At 35.1% G+C, this 18,839-nt stretch overlaps 2 protein-coding genes and 1 non-coding gene across 4 annotated transcripts; 2 read left to right on the forward strand and 1 right to left on the reverse strand.

Moving 5' to 3' along the window:
* Nucleotides 1–981: 981 nt before the first annotated feature.
* Nucleotides 982–6,216, reverse strand: mlnl (motilin-like). Of its 2 annotated transcripts, none has more exons than XM_073825101.1 (5): nucleotides 6,079–6,216; nucleotides 1,572–1,685; nucleotides 1,383–1,472; nucleotides 1,212–1,314; nucleotides 982–1,119 (listed from the first exon to the last, which is right to left on the reverse strand). In XM_073825101.1, the coding sequence occupies exons 2-5, from the start codon at nucleotides 1,683–1,685 to the stop codon at nucleotides 1,112–1,114; spliced, it is 315 nt and encodes a 104-aa protein (XP_073681202.1). In that variant the 5' UTR covers nucleotides 6,079–6,216; the 3' UTR covers nucleotides 982–1,111. The 2 variants fall into 2 exon arrangements, with proteins under 2 accessions (XP_073681202.1, XP_073681203.1); XM_073825102.1 differs by lacking the exon at nucleotides 6,079–6,216 and adding an exon at nucleotides 1,838–1,860.
* Nucleotides 5,651–17,641, forward strand: nop56 (NOP56 ribonucleoprotein homolog). Its single transcript, XM_073825099.1, has 12 exons — nucleotides 5,651–5,716; nucleotides 6,553–6,642; nucleotides 8,323–8,437; nucleotides 8,624–8,785; nucleotides 8,983–9,181; nucleotides 10,259–10,446; nucleotides 10,648–10,799; nucleotides 12,090–12,190; nucleotides 13,904–14,052; nucleotides 14,424–14,545; nucleotides 14,716–14,841; nucleotides 16,901–17,641. The coding sequence occupies exons 1-12, from the start codon at nucleotides 5,714–5,716 to the stop codon at nucleotides 17,117–17,119; spliced, it is 1,626 nt and encodes a 541-aa protein (XP_073681200.1). The 5' UTR covers nucleotides 5,651–5,713; the 3' UTR covers nucleotides 17,120–17,641.
* LOC141293199 (small nucleolar RNA SNORD57) lies at nucleotides 14,580–14,646 on the forward strand. Its single transcript, XR_012340670.1, has one exon. It is a non-coding gene; the product is annotated as a small nucleolar RNA SNORD57 (small nucleolar RNA).
* Nucleotides 17,642–18,839: the final 1,198 nt, after the last annotated feature.

The following is an 18,839-nucleotide window of genomic DNA, read 5'->3' on the forward strand; positions in this document are numbered from 1 at the left end:
ACACCTTGCAGAATCTGCAAAATGTTAATTATTTTAGCAAAATAGGAGGAAACATACAAAATGCATTTTATTTTTTATTTAGTACTTTAACATAAAAGATGTTTTCATATAGTCCACAAGAGAAAATAATAGCTGGATTTATAAAAATGACCCTGTTCAAAAGTTAACATACGCTTGATTCTTAATACTGTGTTGTTACCTGAATGATCCACAGCTGTGTTTTTTAGCTGTTCATGAGTCCCTTGTTTTCTCCTGAACAGTCTGCTTTTGTTCAGAAAAATCCTTCAGGTCCCACAAATTCTTTGTTTTTTTTAGCATGTTTGTGTATTTGAACCATTTCCAACCATGACTGTATGATTTTGAGTCTGAGGGACTCATGTAAGGATCTTCTTGTAGCTTCTGAGGGGCAGTACTAAATGGAAAAATATGATATTTAGGCAAAATAAGAAAAAATGCACGCAGCTTCATTCTGTTCAAAAGTTTTTACCCCCGGCTCTTAATGCATCTTTTTTTTTTTTTTGTCTGAAGCATCAGTGAGCCTTCAAACCTTCTCTAATAGTTGTATATGAGTCCCTCATTGTGAAAAGATGGATCTCAGTGTCATACAGTCATTGTTGGAAAGGGTTCAAATAGATAGAAATGCTGAAAAACCAAAGAATTAGTGGGACCTCAAGGATTTTTCTGAAGAACAGCGGGCAGTTTAACTGTTCAAGACGAACATGAACAACTATCACTAAACAAAAAAACACAGCTGTGGATCATTCAGGTAACAACACTGTTAAAAACGTCTTTTATGTGAAATATCTTATTCTAGTCAGTACTAAATAAAAAATACCATGGATTTGATCCCTCTTATTTTGGTAAAATAATTAACATTTTGCAGATTCCGTAAAGTCTATGTAAACTTTTGACCTCAACTGTAGATTTAGAGGTCTAAAAATTAATTTAGCATGACTAACATAACTATATATGACAAGAAACTGAAATTCCATGCAATTTTATTTAATTGTGTGTTATTTTACATTCATAGACAAAACATTCTTGCTTGCAACAAATGTTGAATTGTCAGTCTGTCATCAATTGAAACTGAATGCAGATTAAAATCCCAGTCTTATTTCACTGTCAAAACAGAGTACAAACATTAGAGTGGTCTGTATGTATATACAAAACACAGAAAGAGATTTCACCATATGGATATAAATGCTCCTTACCATTCTCTACCTCTTCCACGATGCTTTGCAGCATCTTACCGAAAGCAGATCCAATTTGGCCCTTTTTAGCAGTGAACTTCATCCCTATTTCCACAGGCTGGCCCTTTAGATGAATACAAACCATTTAGAAACTCAAAAACATAACAAAGTACATTAAAAGAGTTTCCTCACCGCTGCCTCTCCTCCATCTTCTTCCGGAGACATCTCGTCAATCAAAACCCCGTCCGCTCGCGTATCAGCATCCTTTCTTCCCTCCTTCTCCTGTTGAAGATGGTAAGAGAAATCCATTAAGTTGTTTTTAGCTTAATTAGAGGTTAAATGAATAGTTATTATGATGCTGAAGGCCTGTGGATCTCTCACCCTGAGCTCTCTCATCTCTTTAGGGCTGAAGAAGGCGATGTGTCCCTCTGCCTGCTTGGCCAGAAGAGCAACAACATACACCAGCAACAAACATCCTGTGACTGTTCCGCGCATCTTTGGGTGACATAAAAACACAAATCAGCAAGAATTAAACACAACATGGCTGATAAGATGGTCATGCTTCATTGATAAGTGAGTTCTAGTTGTGATGCACAGCTAAGAAAATGAAAGATAGGATCTTTTTTCATGACGAATGAGAGTTGTACCTTTGTACAGCATGCAGGTGGCCTCTATGTCGGGTGTTTATGTTTCTGTCAGTGGTCCGTGAGCAGAGCTTTATAGGAACCCTCGTATTTACTATCTCTGACGTATGTTTCCATAAACTCCTCTACCTTGGCCATGGAGACGCTACAAGGACTAGGTTGTACTCTTTCTAGACTTGGTGTGTGTTATAATATAGTTATATTTTTGTATATATGTTAGAGCAGAAGTGGTGTTAGTATTCCAGTATTCAATATTTTAAAACATTATTAGAGTTTTTTTTTCTTAAGTGTGTGTTTTGTTGTGTCTAGGTACTCTGCATTCCCCGCTGATGTGGGTTTATGGTCATAAATTCAGTTCTGTCTTTTTAAAGATAAATTCAACGCTGGTATTTATTGCTGTGGGTGGTACATTATGGCACATTTGTCTGATAATTAGTGGATGCAACCAGAACTGTTTCCAGTCATAACTCTTGAAATGTTTCCTGCGTCAGATATATTTTAGCAATTTGTCCCTCGTAAACACTCACAAGTCACATTTTATGGGCAAATGCTTGCAGCGTGAAGAAAATGGTGTAATCAGATTAGAAAGAGGCACATATTTAGCTTTTTGAGACATACAGGATATGCTTGAGAAGCTATTAATCTAACATAAAATTAACATAGAGTGAAAACAATCTTTATTTAAATACATAGTCTATTCCAATACGTCAACTCTCTCAAATGTACATAATAATAGACACAATCTTTTGAACTGACATTAAATTATTTAATTTTAATTAAAAAAAAATTTTTTTTTACCTTGCATCCAAGGTAATTTTCCTAAAACGAAACACCCCAATTCTTGGAACAACTACTAATTTTCTCAAACCCATACCTGTGGTTTACACCCTATTTGATGTTGGTACTTTTTGTCAATTATAATTATTTGATTATTATTTTCTTTTCAAATCAGCTATTATTCATTCATTTATTTATTCATACCAATTCTGATTTTTCAGATTATTCTCTAATGAATTGAATGCAAAGAAATTTGCCTAAAGCCAAACACCTCAAATCCTGGAAAAACCATCAATTTTTTCATCTGTTTCTTTCTCCCCCCCAAATGATTGCCCTTAATTTACACTCTATTAAGTGTTGGTACTTCTTGTAAGCAAGTATATAAATAAATAAATATTAATTTATAATTAACAAAAATATTATTATTATTATTATTTTTTTTTTTTTGCTACATAAAAATTTCATATCAATTCTGATTTTTCTCTAACGAATCGAATGCAAAGAAATTTGCCTACCACAATTTTTCTCTTTTTCTTTCTTTCTTTTTTCCAAAACGATTACTGTTGATTTATACACTATTAAGTGTTCTTTTTGTAAGTATAAATAAATAAGTAACATATAAATAACATAAATAAATATTGATTTCTATATTCATATTCATTTCTAATTTATAATTGACAATCTTTCTCTTTTTTTTTTTTTTTTTTATTACGGTAAAAAAAAAAAAATCCCTGCATCAAAACTTCATACCATTTGTGATTTTTCAACATTCTCTTTTGAACTGAATGCAAAGAAATTTGCCCAAAACCAAAAACCCACTTCCTGGAACAACCACTTTTTTCTTTATTTTCTTTTTCCTTTCAAAATGATTACCCTTGGCTTACACATAAGTGTTGGTACTTCTTGCAAGTAAGTATATAAATAAATAAATATTCATTTCTAATTTATAATTGACAAAAAATTGTTTTCTTTATATTCTTTAAATGATCAATTAATCAATTAATTGATTTACTTTTTTAAATTATTAATTTATTTCTTAATTTATTTTATTAGTAGTAGTATTTTTTTTTTTTTTTTTTTTTTTTTTACTTAATACAAAGTCTGATTTTTCAACATTCTCTACTGAACTAAATGCAAAGACATTTAAAAGACCTTAAAATTATTCTTGATTTACACACTATTAAGTGTTGGTACTTCTTGTAAGTAAATAAGTATATAAATAAATATTCAATCCTAATTTGTAATTGACAAAATAAATGTATTTATATAATAAAAATAATTAAATACAATAATTAATTACCCTACTTATTTTGTTTATTATTTATTGATGTTATTATGGTATTATTAATTAATTAATTAATTAATTTTCCTGCATCAAAACTTCATACCAATTCTGATTTTTCTACATTCTCTATTGAACTGAATGCAAAGAAATTTGCCCAAAACCAAACACCCCACATCCTGGAACAACCAACATTTTTTCTTTTTCTTTCTTTCTTCTTTAAAATGACTTATTGTTACCTTTGATTTACAAACAAGTGTTGGTAGTTCTTGTAAGTATATAAATAAATAAATATTCATAAATTATAATTTACATGTATTTATTTATTAAAAACTTCATACCAATTCTGATTTTTCAACATTTTCTAATGAATGTTTTTTTTCCCCCAAAACGATTACCCTTGGTTTACACATCAAGTGTTGGTACTTCTTGTAAGTATATAAATAAAAAAATGTTCATTTCAAATTTTTTGTTTGTTTGTTTGTTTAGTTTTTTTTTTTTTTTTGCTGCATCAAAATGTAATACCAAGTCTGATTTCTCAACATTGTCTATTGAACTAAATTCAAAGAAATTGGCTAAAACCAAACACCCCACATCCTGCAACAGCCACCTTTTTTTTTTTTTTCTTTCTTCTTTAAAAAAAAACCAATTACCCTTGATTTACACACTATTAAGTGTTGGTACTTCTTGCAAGTAAATAAGTATATAAATAAATATTCTATCCTAATTTATAATTGACAAAATAAATGTATTTATATAATAAAAATAAAGTATATAAATAAGTATATAAGTAAAAAAATCTAATTTATAATTGACAAAAACAAATTATTGATATATTTTTTAAATTAAGTAATCAATTTATTTACTTTTTAAATTATTTATTTCTTAATTTATTTTATTAGTAGAAGTAGGGGTTTGTTGTTGTTGTTTTGTTTCTTGTAAGTATATAAAAAAAAAAATCTAATTTATAATTGACAAAAAAAATACTTATTTATATATTTTTTAAATTAAGTAGTCAATTTATTTACTTTTTTAATTATTTATTTCTTAATTTATTTTATTAGCAGTAGTAGGATTTTGTTGTTGTTGTTTTATTTGTTTTTTGTTTTTTTGCTGCATCAAAACTTAATTCCAAGTCTGATTTTTCAACTAAATGCAAAGAAATTTGTCTAAAACCAAACACCCCACACCCTGGAACAACCACCATTTTTCTTCTTAAATTTTTTTTTTACCCTTGATTTACACACTGTTAGGTCAGGTACTTCTTGTAAATTAGTAAGTTAAGTAAGTATATAAATAAATAAATATTCATAATTTATCATTTACATGTATTTATTTATTTAAAACTACATGCCAATTCTGATTTTTCAACATTTTCTAATGAATTGAATGCAAAGAAGTTTGCCTAAAACCAAACACCCCAAATCCTGGAACAACCACCAATTATTTTTTTCTCAAAACAAGTACCCTTGATTTACACACTATTAAGTGTTGGTACCTTTTGTAAGTAAGTATAAAATGAATAAATAAATAATCATTTAGAATTTATAACTGACAAAAATAAATTTATTTATATAATTTTTTGTGTCTTTTTCATCAATACATTTCCTGCTCCACTGTGCCACGCATTTAGCATTTCCAAGCCTTTCCAAGAGGTGGCGCACACGTTCCCGCAAAAACGCAACTTGTAAACTCTCGCGATAGGGTGCGAGACTAAATCATGTGGGATTTCCTACTAGAGCGCATGCGGAGTTCTTTCCTTCTCAAGTGATCTGAAGAACCGAACGCTCCCTCGTGCGTGGCGCACGAGATCAGCAAACATGGTAAACAAATTGCATTATTTCTTTATACAATCTTAAGAAATTAACACATTTGTGTTTTGCAATATAGTTTAAATATCAACGGTGTTGTCTTTAAAATCAAACTATTTAATAACCAGTATGCGTGTTTGTACTATCATCTTATATTTGAGATATTTTCGCTTAATTGCAATAACAGACTTATTACAATTGTTTTGATCAGTCTATTATATTGCAATCGCACAATACAAGCTGCGTTTAATCAATAACTGCAGTCTGTTAGGAGAGGATAAAGGGTGAATCCCTTCACACGAGGCCTAAATGTAATATTAAAGGCCGTGGCAGCCGTTAAATCGAATCTAACGGGCTTCTGAAGTTTCACTCACCTTTCCGTAGTGTTTTGGATCGATGTTCCGTTACCGATCGCAGTGCTATAAGATGTTGATCAGTTTTAAAAGTGGCACGAGTATTTGATCCGCTGGAAGAACACGTGGTGTGTCAGTGCTAACCCATGCTAATGTGTACTGCAGCTTCAAGTTCTAATGCAATATAATCTAAACAGGGGTAGTTTATTAACGGCTGATGTTATCTTTTGCTTACGCAATGTTGTATAATCATATTAAATCCGTAAATTTGAACAACTGCTTTGTACCTGGAGGTGCCATCGCCATGTGGGCTACATACACGTGTTGGTGTTGATCTGCAACTCAATCAGATCAGATTCATGAGGTTATTTTGTAAAAATCGTTGCTTATAAATATAGGAATGATGCATTGGGGACTTTGTACTTTTTTGGTATATGTAGTGATTTATGGTATTAGGGGAAATCAATAACCTCGCCTTCTTTCTGTTTCTCTCAGGTGCTTTTACACGTGTTGTTCGAGCATGCCGCTGGATATGCTTTATTCGCGGTCAATGAAGTGGAAGAGATTGGAATGCTTCTACCTCAGGTTTGTATGTTGAAGAAATGCGGAAGGAAAAAAACAAGTTCAAATCCCACCTGTAAAAGTACAATTAAAATAATCTGCGTAACCTGTGTTAAGTCTAGGTTGCACAAAATATTGGATCTGTGAAAATATTTACAGAGAAATTCAATTCGCGAATAAAAATCTCCTGATAGTTTACTCACCCCAGATGTTGTCTGTAAATTTTTGTTCTGAAATTGAACTACTCTAAGTCTAGGTTGCACAAAATATTGAGAATCTTAGCATTTTTAAAGGACAAAATCACATCCAAGATGTCCATGGCTTTCTTCAGTTGAATAGAAATTTCGGTTTTGAGGAAAACATTCCAGGACTTTTCTCCTTATGGTAGACTTCAATGGGAGCCAATGGGTTGAAGGTCCAAATTGTAGTTTCAGTGCAGCTTCAAAGGGCTATACACAATCCCAGCAGAAGAATAAGGATCTTAAAGGAGTATTTCACTTTCAGAACAAGAATTTACAGATTATGTACTCACCCCTTGTCATCCAAGATGTTCATGTCTTTTTTTTATTTTATTCGTTTGTAAGGAAATGGTGTTTTGAGTAAAGCATTTCAGGATTTCTCTCCATATAATGGACTTCTATGGTGCCCTCGAGTTTGAACTTCCAAAATGCAGTTTAAATGCAGCTTCAAAGGGCTCTAAGTGATCCCAGCCGAGGAAGAAGGGTCTTATCTAGCAAAACAATCGGTTATTTTCTAAAAACATTTACAAGTTGTATACTTTTTAATCTCAGACAATACGAGCATTTGAGGTTAAAAAGTATATAAATTGTAATTTTTTTTTTTTTTGTTAGAAAATAACCCATTTTGCTAGATAAGACCCTTATTCCCCAATTGTAAGTCGCTTTGGATAAAAGCGTCTGCTAAATGAATAAATGTAAATGTAAATGTATTCCTCAAATGGGATTGCGTACAGCTCTTTGAAGCTGCATTGAAACTGCAATTTGGACCTTCAACTCATTGGCCACCATTAGTCCACTATATGGTGAAAAATCCAGGGATGTTTTCCTCAAACTTATTTCTTGGCAACTAAAGAAAGACATTAACATCTTGGATGACATTGGGTGAATTGGCAGGAAATTTATTCAGAAAGTGAATTACTTTTGTGCATATTATAGATGTTACTGTGAGTGACTTGCCTGCATAAAATTCGCAATATGGAAAATCATGACTGTTGCTAATTTCATTTAGTTATTTAAATGTTATCCTGCACCACAAAAACAGTCAAAGTTCAGTTTTTGAAACTGAGATCTGGTGAATAAATAAGCTTTCCATTGATGTATGGTTTGTTGCAATAGGACAATATTTGGCAGAGATACAAATGGAAATCTGAGGGTGCAAAATATTAAACTGTTTTAAAATTGTCAATTAATTTCTTAGCAATGCATATTACTAATCAAATGAAGTTGAGAGATTTGTTAGGAAATTATCTGTGAAGTATCTTCATGGAACATGATCTTTACTTAATATCCTAATGATTTATGGCATAAAAGAAAAATATAATTTTGACCCATACACTATATTTTTGGCTCTTGGTACAAATAATCTGGTGCTATTTAAGATTGGTTTTGTGGTCCAGGGAAACAAATGCATTTTTGATTTCAAATCTAAGAGCCTTCTAAATCACTTTTCTTTTGTCTTTTATAGGTGGAGCAGAGTGTCCTAACCCTTAGCAAATTCAGTGGCGTGCTCAAGCTGAGTGCTTTCTTCCCCTTTAAATCCGCCCAGGCTGCACTGGAAAACATCAATGCCATCTCAGAAGGTAAATGATACAGAGGTCTTATTTTAAACCGCTTCTTGGATGCAATGATGTACTTATAATCTGTCAATCCCCTGAATTACTGTGATGACAGCATACCTTAAAAACTGATCATCTGAGGCTGAAGTGTTAACTTACAAATCGTGGCCTGCAATTACTGACTCGTTTCTTCTAATCCGATCCTGACAGGAGTTGTCCACGCGGATCTCAAGTTGTTCTTGGAGACCAACCTTCCATCCGTAGGTAAAAAGACTATGTTGGGAGTGTCGGATGCTAAGCTTGGAGCAGCGCTTCAGGAAGAGCTCGGTCTGTCCATTCAGACTGGAGGCGTTGTAGCTGAAATTTTAAGGGGTGAGAAGAGAGCATGATTTAAATCGGGTTTTTCAGTCCTTTATATGCAAATTCATAGCCTGCTGTAATGATGTACTTAGATCGCCTGATTTCTGATGCTTTATTACTGAAAATCTGAACAGGCAGGCCATAAGAGTATCTTTTTATAATTCCTCATCAGTGATTTGTTTCTAATGCATGTGCTTGTGATTTGACAGGTGTGCGTCTGCACTTCCATTCCCTGGTCAAGGGACTCACTGCTCAGGCTGCGTCCAAAGCTCAGCTGGGTTTGGGTCACAGCTACTCCAGAGCCAAAGTCAAATTCAATGTCAACAGGGCAGACAACATGATCATCCAGTCAATCGCCCTCCTCGATCAGCTGGACAAGGATATCAACACGTTCTCCATGCGTGTGCGGTAAGATTTTCTCCAGGGATTTTACATTGTTTCCTGTAGTTTGATCTAATACAGCAGCCTCCTAATGCTTACCACAGACAGTGCCCACTATAGCACTGGCTGTACAGAAAATGGAGGGAGAGTAAAATCCTTCCTCAGGAGTGTTTGGTCCGTCACACTGGAATGAACACAACCTGAGGGGGAGACAGATCTTAAGTGAGAAGTTCTGTGCAACAAAAACGTACAGATAATGTACTCAACCCCCTTGTCATCCAATATGTTCATTCTTCAGTCATGATGAAATTATTTTTTTTTTTGAGGGAAACATCCCAGCATTTTTCTCCATATAGTTGTCTACTATGGTGCCCGAGTTTGAACTTCCAAAATGCAGTTTTAAACTATCCCAAATGCGGTTGTAAACTATCCCAGCTGAGCAAGAAGGGTCTTATCTAGTGTAACGATCATTTTTTATATATATATATATATATATTACACACACACACACAAATCGTTACGTTCCACACTGAAACGTAGGAAAATGTCAAATTCGCCTTACTGCGCATACGTAAAGCCTTCAATTATAATACGTTTTCACGCAATTCTGCCGGGATCATTTCCGGAAATATCTCATCGTTCACTGATGCATCTATGTCGCGCTCACTCATATTTTATCTGAAAAGCAGTTGTCGTCATGTTTTGCAGGACAGCAACTGTGAGTAAATGTTTTGCCATCATTTTAGGGAGTACAAGGTAAATCTCTTTACCAGCAGTGTGATGGTGAATAGCACAGGCACAATTACTGCTGTAAACATAGATATCTATTGGTACAATATGCGTCACATGACTAAATATGCGTCATCGTTTTCTGTTTATATAAAGACAAATCCTTAGTTTTATTCCCAAAAAAAAAAATTCTTACGACTGAAGAAAGACATGAACATCTTGGATGACATGGCAGTGAGTACATTATCTGTAAATTTGTTCTGGAAGTGAATTTCTCCTTTAAGACCAGTACCAGAAATTTGGAGGGTTATTTCCCCTAAAATGTGCGGCCTTGTCTGAACTTATCGGAACCTTTTTTTTTTTTTATCTTTGCAGTGAATGGTACGGCTACCACTTTCCAGAACTGATAAAGATAGTGAGCGATAACAGTACATATTGTAAGCTTGCCAAGCTGATTGGGAACAGGAAGGAGCTGTCTGAGGAGAGCCTGGAAGCTATAGAGGAGATCACAATGGACAGTGGCAAAGCTCAGGCCATCCTTGATGCGTCACGCAGCTCTATGGGTAAGATTAGCTCACTGATGTCTTTAAAGCTTAGTGTTTTTGGTCTTGGGTGTTATGATGTTATAATCTGTCAATCCACTGAATCGATGTGACGACAGCATATCCTATTAAACTGAACCAGCACACCTCAAGTCATTATAACTGAACCAGTTTAAGTGCTTCAGTGATTTAAGGAAGTTTATATGTATTTTGCTTTTTAAGGTATGGATATCTCTCCTATTGACTTGATCAACATTGAGAGCTTCTCCAGCCGTGTGGTGTCCCTCACTAACTACAGACAGGAACTGCAAGAATACTTGCGGTCTAAAATGGGCCAGGTGGCGCCAAATCTTGCAGCTCTCATTGGTGATGTGGTACGTGTTTGTCAACACTCTTGCAGTTTTTTTTTTTTTTTTGAAAATTTGTTTATAAGCAAGTATGTTGTACTAAGTTTAACTTGCGGTTTAAATTTAGAAAAATTTGGCTGATGATGGTATTTTGTTACACTGCATTGAAAATTTGAAGGGTACTTGTTTTTTTTTTTTTTTTTTTTTTTTTTTTTTTTTGAGGGTTCTTTCACATTTATAAATATTTAATTGTAGAATAAATTTACTCCATATAATTTAGAGTAAAAATTTTCTTTCTGTTAACTTTTTAATTTGCCTGGAAAAATCCAGACCCTAATCTGTTAAGATTAAGGGTCTGGCTTCGAGCAATGAAAAGTGTCTAACTCGAGGGGGCGGCACAAAGCATGCATTTGAAACTCTCACTGCATGCAGTTGGATAACGCCACGACCAATCACTAAGTTTTCACTAAGCCCCATAGGCTTAGCTACCAGCGGAGCTAACTGATGGATTAAACTCCTGCCGTATCCAGTCGGCAAAACAGCAAAAAAAAGTCCTTCTTACAAAGGAACGATTCGAGCGTGGTTTTCTGTTCCTCTTTTATATGAAAAGCCAAGTCTAACTCGTTCATTGTAGCGGCCAAAGCCGTTTCAAACAACTAGTGTTCATCTGTTTACTAAATGATTGCGGACGTCGGAGCGCTGTCGTCATCAGCTTAGCTCGCCTCTGGCCCGCTTATATCAGATACACCGATTTGATTGGTTCCCAGAACTGCTTACGTAATGCAGTAATGTGGATCATTGCTCGATGCCAGAGTGTCTTGCAGAGACAATTCAAATTGTGCTCTCGCGAGACCTCTGGATTTCCAGGGTACTTTTTAATTGCTTGTTAATGCAAATTCTAAAATTTTTCTTAAAGGGATAGTTCACCCAAAGACTAAAATTTACTCAACCTCATGTCGTTCCAAACCTGTAAGACTTAAGTTCATCAACACAAATTAAGATTTTTGATTAAATCCAAGAGCTGACCCTGCATAGACTGCAACACAACTCTTGTGAACACGTGTCAAAGACTGACATGGAAGATGGCATGACATAACTTGACATGAACATGTCAGTGGCGTTGCTGTTGCAGGGTCAGAAAGCTCTTGGATTTCATCAAAAAATATCTTAATTTGTGTTCCAAAAATGAATGAAGGTACAGCTTTGGAATGACATGAGAATAACTAATAATTTTCCTTTTTTTGGGTGAACTATTCCTTTAAATATTCTGGAAGTATTGTGTATAGATGTATTCTGACCTCTGTTTTCTTTTAATAGGTTGGTGCTCGTCTCATCTCTCATGCTGGCAGTCTGACAAACCTAGCCAAATATCCGGCCTCCACCGTGCAGATTCTGGGAGCAGAAAAGGCCCTGTTCAGGTACTGGGGCTCCCCTTCCCTGCTGGGGTTTCATACAGCTGCGGTGATGGCAGGGCCGGGGCGTAGCAGGAGTGGGTGATTTGGTGTGTCTCTGAACACACTGTAAAGTGATCCCACTCAATCTCACGTACCCCCCAGTCTGAGCAGCTGATAAGGGTTTTGAGAGGTAGATACATTTGAAGATGATGAGACTGGACAACCCAGAATTGTCATTTTTTCCATTGTTAACTAGACCCTAGGTTTCAAGTATAGCAGTAAACTTCTCACCAGAAGTTTAGCAACCAGAAATATTTAGTCAAGCAAAAAGGGAGTTTTTGGTTTTGTCTGAACATTAGAGCATCAAAATCACTGAAAAAGTGACATTTGAAGGGATAGTTCACCCAAAAATGAAAATCGTCAATTACCCTCATAACTCATAAGACCTTCATTCATCCTTCGAACAAACATTAAGATTTTTTTTTAATCCAAGAGCTTTCTGACCCTGTACAGACAGCAATACAAGTTTTTCTTTACACGCAAAATATTCGCGTAGCTTCATAATACGGTTGAACTGCTATTACATGGACTATTTAAGAGTGTACTTACTAGGCCTGTCACGGTTCTTCGATTCAAATAGAGTACTCAGTTTAAAAGAAAAATGTATTAAATCATTGACCATAAGTGCCAAATTCCACAGACATGAATTGATTAAACGCATTATTGGACTGTTTGCAAAAGATGCATGATATATTAAACCTGTTTAAAAATCATAAAGCAATGCTTTTTGTGAATTCACAAACACTACGATTCAATTAAATCAAATTGGATAAAATCAAAATGAGTTTAAATTTGATGTCCACATCTTCAAGAAATGACAGTGGCTGTAGCATTTCTGTCGTAAACAAATGACCAAATATTAAAGATTAAGTGGACATTTGAATTAAATGCTGTTCAGTTAATATTAAACAATGATCACGCAGTTAAGTGTAAAAACGATCGTTGGGCCTTCTGCTCCCTCTGCAGTCATTTGATATGCATAATGAACTTTGGTTGTACTGTTTAATACATTGCAGGGTGTCTGTTATTTTATAAAACCTTTTGATATTTTATTTAAACTATCGCCTCGTTGCTATTATCCATGTATTTTATGTAAGCATGACTATACTGAAGGCTGGACCTTTATGTGGACCTGTCTTATATCTGTCATGCTAAAGAAAAGCTCCTCCGACCATTGACAGGCCCCAATTCAGTGGGTTTGATCACTGAAGTGAGGAGGACATGATTATCTGTCAGAGTGCAGAAACTAATTATCGCCTTGTTGCTATCATGCATGTATTTTAAATAAACTTATATTGTTCGCTTGGGTCTATTTTTATTACGAGCTAAAAAATAATTTAATTCTGATTACTCTATTCTCCTTACTATCTCTCTCTGGGTCTTGAATGTGTTGCGTTGTCTATGGAGGGTCAGAAAGCTCTCGAATTTCAAATATCTTGTTCAGAAGATGAACGAAAGTCTTATGAGTTTGGAACAACATGAAGGTGAGTAATGACAATTTTCATTTTTGGGCGAACTGTCCCTTTAAATAACGCTCTTCTGTTGATGTATTTGAACTTAAAGTGAAAAGCCGTTAAGTGTTTGACAAAATGAGCCAGTTACCCAATTAATAAAACAGTTTTGGTATAAACCCTCACCAAAAAAAGTTTTGTAGATGGATTTTGTTTTTTAAATTAGGGCGCTGAAGACCAGAGGAAACACGCCGAAGTACGGTCTCATTTTCCATTCGACGTTCATCGGGCGTGCAGCTGCCAAAAACAAGGGTCGTATCTCTCGTTACCTGGCCAACAAGTGCACCATAGCATCACGCATCGACTGCTTTTCTGGTGAGTATGCAATCTCTATTTATTTCTTTAGCACCTGGATGCCCAAACTCTGTCTTGCAGAGTTTAGCTCCAACCCCAGTTAGAGACACCAGAACCAACTAATCAAGCTCTTACTAGGTATACTAGAAACTTCCCAGCAGGTGTGTTGAGGCAAGTTGGAGCTAAACTCTGCAGGACACCGGCCCTCCAGGACCGAGTTTGGGTACCCCTGCTTTAGAGTTACGTCTACATGGTTCTTGCTAGGTTTTTATTTTTCGTCAGCAGTAACCCACCTCAGTGGTTGAGATGACAATCCTCAGCAGAACTTTGGATCGAACACTTCAGTAGTTCTCGTTTGTCCTCATCTTGACATCTATCTTCTGTTTGCACAGAGGTTCCCACCAGCGTCTTTGGTGACAAGCTGCGTGACCAGGTTGAAGAACGTCTGGCTTTCTATGAGACCGGGGACGCACCGCGTAAGAACCTGGACGTCATGAAAGAGGCAGTTGCAGAGGTGAGAACTGATCATTAGTTTAGTACAGTAGTGCTGTGAGTGATGATTCTTTTCTCCTGACTCCAACATGGAGGCAAAAACTGATTTAATGAGTCTGACACAGCATTCCTAAGTTCATATTTTACTAAGCTTGCACAAATGCAAATACATGAACATTGTTCATCTTATAGGCTACTGAGGTAGCTGCTGAAATCAAGCGCCAACTTGCAAAGAAGGAAAAGAGGAAACTGCACCGTGAGAAGAAGAGACTAGAAGCTCTTGCTGCAGCAGAAGGAAATGAAGAAGCCAATGGCGAGGTATGTGTGAATAGCACTTTATCTGTGGTGTTTAGCACAAGTAGCATGAGCAGGGGTTGGGAACTTTTTTTTTTTCCTTCAATAACCTTTTTTAACCATTTGTCCATGTACAACTCAAAAATAAACAAGTCACCTTTATTTATATAGCGCTTTTAACAATACAGATTGTGTCAAAGCAACTGCACAGTATTTAAACAGCACAATAGTGTGTAAGTAACGCATTATTGTAAATAAATTTTCAGTTAAAGGCAGTTCATCAATGAATTCAGTGATATCATCATCCAGTTCAGTTCAAATAGTATACGATATCACTGGAAAGTGTCCCCAACTAAGCAAGCCAGAGGCAACAGCGGCAAGGAACAAACTCCACAGGTGACAAAAATGGAGAAAACAAGTATGAAGCATCACATGCTAAATGCATGAATAAAAAAAAGTGCACATTTTTAAATTCTGGTTAATATTTTTTTTTCACAAATACAATCAAAAATAAAAAAATTTAAAATGGCATTTACTTATTTTGGCTTTCACCCACGGGGTACTTTCTTTACACCCGGTCACTTCTGGTCTTTTCACCATCCGATAGATATCCGATCAGAGAAAACGCATGGTGTGAATGCCCTCTGAAATGCTTTAGAGATGAATTTAAATTCGATCGCTCAAAGCACTTCAGGAGGTAGTCTGGGTTGTATTCCAGACGAAACTGCATCTGGTTGGTGAAACCCAGTGTTGCCAGATTGGAAATGTCCAAGTATCGTACCAGAAGCTCAAAATTATCGTATTTGGGAGAAAATTATCGTATTTTAGTCAAACGTTCAAAATACAGCTATTAATCTAGATGTTACAGCTATTTATCCTTTTCAGCACTCATTTTTTATACTTTATTGTTAAACTAACAACCTCAGTTTTGAAACAACTGACCTAAGTACGACAGGAACGTTAACTTGTGCTTGTGAGAGAGAGCCATTCTCCACGATGATTGGTTGAGAAGACGTAAGATTGGATGAAAGGCATGCGTAACGCACGTTCACGTCTCCTCACAATCATGAAGGTAGACGTAGTATCCACACAGCTAGATCTTTGAGAATAGAAGCTCTTATAATTACAACGACCATGGTGTCACAAAATTCTGAAATTATCGTACATTGTGGTATTATTGATCGTACATCGTACAGAGGTCAAAATTATGGTACAAATACGATAATTATCGTACGTCTGGCAACACTGGTGAAACCACATATGCAAATTTTTCTCCTTCCAAAATATTAAAATAACAAACGTGTGAGCATTTTATATATTTATATTTTTTAAACTGGCGTTTGTCATTCTTGAAACGGTATACATGGACGATTGGTCCTCTTAGACAAACAAAACTTTTCTTCGATTGTGAATGGATTATGTAGAGAAAACGAACAAAGTACGCTCATATTACGGCACAGTACAGTTGACCGGATATGACTGAGCTGGCTTGTCTAAACAAGGAAGTATTTCGTGCATATGGTCAATTGATCTGAGCAAACCAGACAGAGCAGAGCACATTGCTTTTAATAAAAGCAAATGTCTGCCCGCTCATTTTGAAACTCGCTGGTCGATGCTCCTCTGAAAGTCTTCAACCACTCACGGTTGTTGCTTGAATCTGCGCGCTCAAGACGTTACGCTTTAACACAACACCGCATACTAATTCATATAAAATATTACGTTGTTCCGCATTGGTCGGAACAAACGTAATATTGTAAATCGACTCTTATCTTTGATTCACTGTACAACAAATGTACGAAGGGAGACCGCTGGTGAGCCACTTCATTTGTCAAAGCCATGTGTGGCTCACGAGCCATAGGTTCCTGTCCACTTAGCATGACTATACTGAAGGCTGGACCTTTATGTGGACCTGTCTTATATCTGTCATGCTAAAGCAAAGCTCCTCCGACCATTGACAGGCCCATATTCAGTGGGTTTGATCACTGAAGTGAGGAGGACATGATTATCTGTCAAGAGTGTTTTTCTTTTTTTTTTTTTTTTTGTTATTTCATACATGGTGTTAATGTTTTCCTCTGCTCTTCAGGAAAACGGACATGCTATAAAGAAAATCAAGAAGAAAAAGCAGAAAGACGAGGATGTCTTGTCAAATGGTGTTGATGAGGCCACAACGCCTTCCAAGAAGAAAAAGAAGAGGAAGATTGACGCCGTGGAGGCGGAGCCTGAGGTGGCAGAGGAGGAGGATGTGACGCAGGTGGTGGAGAAGAAAAAGAAGAAAAAGAAAAAGAAGGCTGAGGATGAATAAACCCATTCATTCTCTGAACTTCAGTATTGTACAGTTTTATTTTGAGTTTCAGTTATAAGTGTTGGACTCATGGTCAAGCATTGACGTTTGTGAGCAGAGCGCAAGAAAAGCGATGAGTTGAGAACCATCACATGTTTTTCTTTCATACAGTCTTGGTTTATTTCCTGTCATTCTCAAAGCACCTTCATTTATGTGCCTTGCTCTAATAAAGTGACGGTTCTTTGGCATCAATGTAAAGACTGAAGCTTGGCATCTACATTTACTTTAATGCTTCTTTGAAATGGTTTCACTTAACGAGTGCTAGTTTGGTTATTCATGGTAATGTCTGAGCTGGTTGTAATTATGCATATTTTTATACTTATAAATACTGAGATTAAACTCTTGCCATGATGAAAAATGTGAATTGATATGCATGTGGTGTCTGCTTCAAGCCGTTTTCCAAGTAATTCAGCTATTATGATTCATATTAGACGATGCATAAATGATTGGCCTTTCAATAAATTAGTATTCAGTTCTACATAATCTGTGTTCATGTCATGTTAATTTCTACTAAGAGTTTATGCATAATTAGTTTTTTCTTCTTAGTTGGACCATATCCAACTTTGTAGTTGATGTGTAATTTAAGGGAAATTAAACCATTTTGCATTAAGGCTATCACACATGTATAGGTAATTTATTTAAATTGCTGCCTTTTTAACACTAAAGTTGTCCATTACTGCAGGGGCTAACCTGATATAAGGAACAATACTTTAACAGCAGATATTTGTGATACTTAAGTTACAAAAGACAATGGTTTTCACCATTTACTATTTCTGTGTACTGAATAGGCAAAGAAATTTATAGCTCTATTAAATGTACACTTTTGTTCAAAACTTTGGGATCAGTAAGATTTTATGTTTCTTAAATGTATTATACTCATCAAGGCTGTATTTATTAGATAAAAAAAAAAAACGGGGAAAATTGTGTAATTATTGCAATTTAAAATAAGTTTTCTATTTTAATATACTTTAAAATGTAATTTATTCCTGTAAAGCAAAGCTGAATTTTCAGCATCACGTGATCTTTTTAGAAATTGAGTATTTTTTTTGGGACCTGTGATACTTTTTTTCAGGATTCTTTGTTAAAAAGTTAAAAAGGACAGTATTTATTCAAAATAGAAATGTTACAATAAACATTACTATTCAAAAGTTTGGGATCAGTAAATGTGTTTTTTTTAAAGAAATTAATTCAGCAAGAATTTGTTAAATAGATAAAGATTTCTATTTTGAATAAATGCTGTTCTTTTTGAGAAGATGAACAAAAGTCTTATGTAAAGTGTAAAAAAAAAAAGTGTTGTAGATGGATTTTGTTCTCTGATTTAGGGCGCTGAGGACCAGAGGAAACATGTATTTTTAAGTAAACATAATTGCTATTCAACTATATATTTCAACAAGACCAGATGAAACTTCTAACTTATCAAAGCTAACAGAGTGTGTTAAAAAAGTAAAAGACTGAATGACCAATAATTTTCTACTATTAAATTCAGGTAACACTGAGATATTACTTATTGGACCAAAAAACAGTACACAATGGCCTGGTTTCACAGACAGAGTTTAGACTAAGCCAGGATTAAAGATAAAGATAAATCTGTGCAAGTTTGTTTCAGTTGAAACAGCTCAGACTTAAATTTTAGTCTGGGACTAGGCTTAAGCCTTGTCTGTGAAACTGGGGGAGAATCTCT

This window comes from Garra rufa, chromosome 19 (assembly GCF_049309525.1).
Source record: "Garra rufa chromosome 19, GarRuf1.0, whole genome shotgun sequence".
In the NCBI taxonomy this organism is placed as follows: Eukaryota; Metazoa; Chordata; class Actinopteri; order Cypriniformes; family Cyprinidae; genus Garra; species Garra rufa.